We start from the raw sequence: 3,503 nt of genomic DNA, 5'->3' as shown, positions 1-3,503 counted from the left end.
AGATTTAATAGATCTTTAGAGAGGGCCCTTCCTTTTTCCACCATGTGGTTTCTTTGCTAACAAGTGTCCAACCTGAGGCCAGACGATGGTGTTTATGACTTTATGGTTTTGTACGTCTCTATGGCTAGCTTATGATTCCATGGTACCTTAGAGTTAAAAAAAACACTGTAAAATGGAGATTCAATGGTACCTTAGTGTAAAATATCATGGTACCAAAATACCATTGTAAAATCAATGGTACCTTATTAGAGTAAAATATCCTGTGAAGATAGATACCATAGGCAGGGGCCTTAAAATTTTTGAGATCAATAGGCAAAGGCCTTTAAAATTTCGAGCTTTGGCCTTGCTTTTGTTTTGGATTGTGTGGTTAGAAGCCCTAGAAAGATTGCTATGGGCCTAGTGTAGGTTTTAAATTTTGAAGAAATGTAAAGACCGACAAATTAGTGTGGAAGCGTACACAGTGCAGACTGCACAGCTTGCTTCCAAGCTGGATCCAGGCCATGGTAATGGGTGACAGGCTGGTGTTTTGTTATATAACGACCAAGGGAAAAGGGTTGGTGGGGTTTTCAGCAATGGCTGGCCGCTGTCGCAAAACCCTAAAAAACAGTGTCAAAGCCCATTTCGGCTAAAGGCCAAAAGCTTCTTCAAACTATCCACTTGACTTACCAGGCGTGTGTTTCTTTGATCATTTGGGTCTGCAAGTCTAAGAATTGGGTTCTCAAATCTGGCTCTCACCCAAGGTGAGCGCTTCTGCAAGCAGTTGGGCTCTCGATCCGAGCTTTAGCACAAGGTGGGCCGTAATGGAGTTCTCAAATCCAACTTTCTTCTGAGGTGGGCGCTTCGGCAAGCAATTGGTTCTCGACCCCAGCTTTACCGCAAGGTGGGCGCTTCTGCTAGCAACTGGGTTCTCTTGTCCAAGCAATTGGGTTATTAAATCCAGCTTTATCACAAAGTGGGCGCCTCTCCAAGCACTTGGGTTCTCAAATCCAGCTCTATCACAAGGTAGGCGCTTCTTCAAGCAATTGTTTCTTCAAATCCAATCACAGACAAGGTGGGTCGCTCTGAGCTCACTTTCCGTAACAGTAGTGACTTTTGTCATGTTCTTTAGACATTTTGTAATTGCTTTTTCCCTCCTTTTTTCCTTGCCTGCAGCAATCTTGGGTCTTTCTTTCCTTCTGTGCCCATGGATGTTCACCTCAAAGAACTCTTTGGCAACTTCCAGCATCAATTTGGGACCAATACAGGTAATGGGCGATCTGCCATAGCCTCCTGCCCCCCTCTTTCCCCCAATTGCCATCTTACAAAGATCGATGGAGTCTCCTCTGCCTTCGTCAAAGCCATCTTCAGAGCTTGCTCTGCCCTCTATCTTTCGAATCCATGGCAAAGATTCCGCCCCCAGCACCTCTTTGCTGTGTCTGTCCATGGCTCCAAGCCCTTCTTCTTCTGTGCCCAGTTTGTTGGAAACTCCATTGGTGACCCTGCCCTCTTTCTTTACAGATCACACCATGATGCCCTCTCTTGCCTCCCATCATCACTCCCCCATACCCTCCCCAACTTGAAATCTATTCCCCCTACTGGCCTCCTCAGACTCTCTTTTACCCCTGAATCCCACCTTCCTCCCCCCCACAAGAGAATGATCAAAACCCTTGGCATCGAGATCGCCGGCCCCAAAGCCTTCCCTTTCATTGACATCATATACCCATCTACTAATACCAATGGGAGCCTCTCTGATGGGACCAACGTGTCTTCTAATACTCCTTCCCTTGATGAGCTCAGATGGCTCTATGCATGTGTTAAGGCCATCACCCAGGTGCATCCTTCACTGCAGCAGCTGGAGGCTAAAGGGGTGCATGGCCCTCACGCTGTGTTTGAGGAGCTTTCTCAGAGTGTGGATGTTCAATGGCCCGCCGAGGACGCAAAATTCTGGGAGGTCACATCTGTGAGGATAACACATCCGCCTCGAGAGAACCATGAAGAGCAGAGAATTTCACCTTCCAAAGGTAGAGATCAGATAGAGACAACTGCTGATTTGATGGGATGGACTGTGCCTAGGCAGTGTGCCATGTGCAACAAAGAGGTTGCTGCAGAAATGGCACCACGTTGCGGCAGATGCAAAGCAGTAATATATTGTGGGCATGCTTGTCAGAAGCAGCATTGGAAGGAGCAGCATAAAGGGAGCTGTGAGCTCTACAAGGCAATGATGGAGAGGGAGGAGGAGTTGGAACTCAAGGGCTTTTATTTCCCTTGCTTGATGGAGCAACCTTGCAAATGGCTAGAATCAGTGGGGCTACATGGCAAAGGCATGTGGAGAAGAATGTGTGGATGTTTCAAGGAACACCATTTTGGATTATTGCCCCCACCTTCAACCGGAAAGGGCATGGCAGGTGCCTGGGGACTGGAAAGCGGAATGTATCCATCCGATGCACCGCTGCTAGATCACCGCGGTTCAGGTGAAAACACCAGCATGGTACTCTTGTCTGGATGGACTGAATATTACAATCTAAGAGACCTGCCAATGTCCAGCCCTGTTGCAACATTGCTCTCTTTTCCCTTGTCACTGTATCACATTGTCACGGCACTCAGTGTCGCGGCCAAAACCTACTTAGCCAAGGGCAGGGAGGTTGTGGTACACTATCTCGGTCCGGAGGGGGAGCTTGATTGGATTCCAGCCTTCTCAGAGCTGGCATACTTGGTGGGAGGGTCGGGGAACCTGCACATAATGATGATAGGTCCAGAGGTACCCAATTCTCTTTCTGGAAGCACCACTTCTCTGGGAAGGAAGCTGAAAATCACTTTTGTGAAAGGGATGTATCAGGATGAGGTGAATGCCCTACCATCTCCACAAGTAGTGGTGGCTCTGAATTCTGGGCTAGAGACCTATGGATCCTGGTTGGGAGCCCTTGAAGCTATCAAAGCTCAGACTGCACCGGCTTTTTTCACAGATTATTCCGAGCCTTGCTGTGCTAATGCCAAACAGGTCCTTCGTGCTGCAGGTTTGCATATTAGTCACCCGGTTACTCCCAACCCTTTCCGTTCCCCAGTAAGAAACCAGATCCCATCCAGCAACCTTCCATGGTTTAGTAATGGTTTTGTCTTTGGGGTCAACACTTAAAATCGGAGGTAATCTACAATTAGCCCTTGAGGCCTTTTATAGAGAATTGTGAGACCTTAAATAGAAAGGACATGGGTGAATGAATGCAAATAATAAGGGCAAGGGCCATCATTTATTTGATTTTTTAAAGCATCAATCATTACATGTTAGATTAAGACATTAGAAGAACACTCTTTATTCTCATAAAAACTCTCAAAATATATTTAATGGAAATGCAAAACAACGTTTTGGTGCCCTATTGTGTGAGAGCAGGCGAGCACATGCTCCAACTCGTGTCCTCACGGATAGAGTTCAACATTGTACCACTCTAGGCTATTGTCCCGCCCCAAGATCCATTATAGTCTTGATAATGCCCACATCTTGAATATATTTTTTCTTTGCCATTTTGTTA

The 3,503-nt window shown here is 46.6% G+C and overlaps 1 protein-coding gene across 2 annotated transcripts; it reads left to right on the top strand.

Annotated features, from left to right (window-relative positions):
• Nucleotides 1-3,270, top strand: LOC147612158 (uncharacterized). Of its 2 annotated transcripts, none has more exons than XM_086784032.1 (2): nt 1-1,002; nt 1,153-3,270. In XM_086784032.1, exon 2 carries the CDS (start codon nt 1,184-1,186, stop codon nt 3,110-3,112), a length of 1,929 nt encoding a protein of 642 aa, XP_086640158.1. In that variant the 5' UTR covers nt 1-1,002; nt 1,153-1,183; the 3' UTR covers nt 3,113-3,270. The 2 variants fall into 2 exon arrangements, with proteins under 2 accessions (XP_086640158.1, XP_086640159.1); XM_086784033.1 differs by having other exon boundaries at nt 357-1,051.
• Nucleotides 3,271-3,503: the final 233 nt, after the last annotated feature.

The sequence above is a fragment of the Cibotium barometz genome, chromosome 46, assembly GCF_041138505.1.
Source record: "Cibotium barometz isolate CiBa-2024 chromosome 46, ASM4113850v1, whole genome shotgun sequence".
Classification (NCBI taxonomy): domain Eukaryota; kingdom Viridiplantae; phylum Streptophyta; class Polypodiopsida; order Cyatheales; family Cibotiaceae; genus Cibotium; species Cibotium barometz.
Note: the sequence above shows the minus strand (reverse complement) of the source record. Positions and strands in the feature narration are given on the sequence as shown.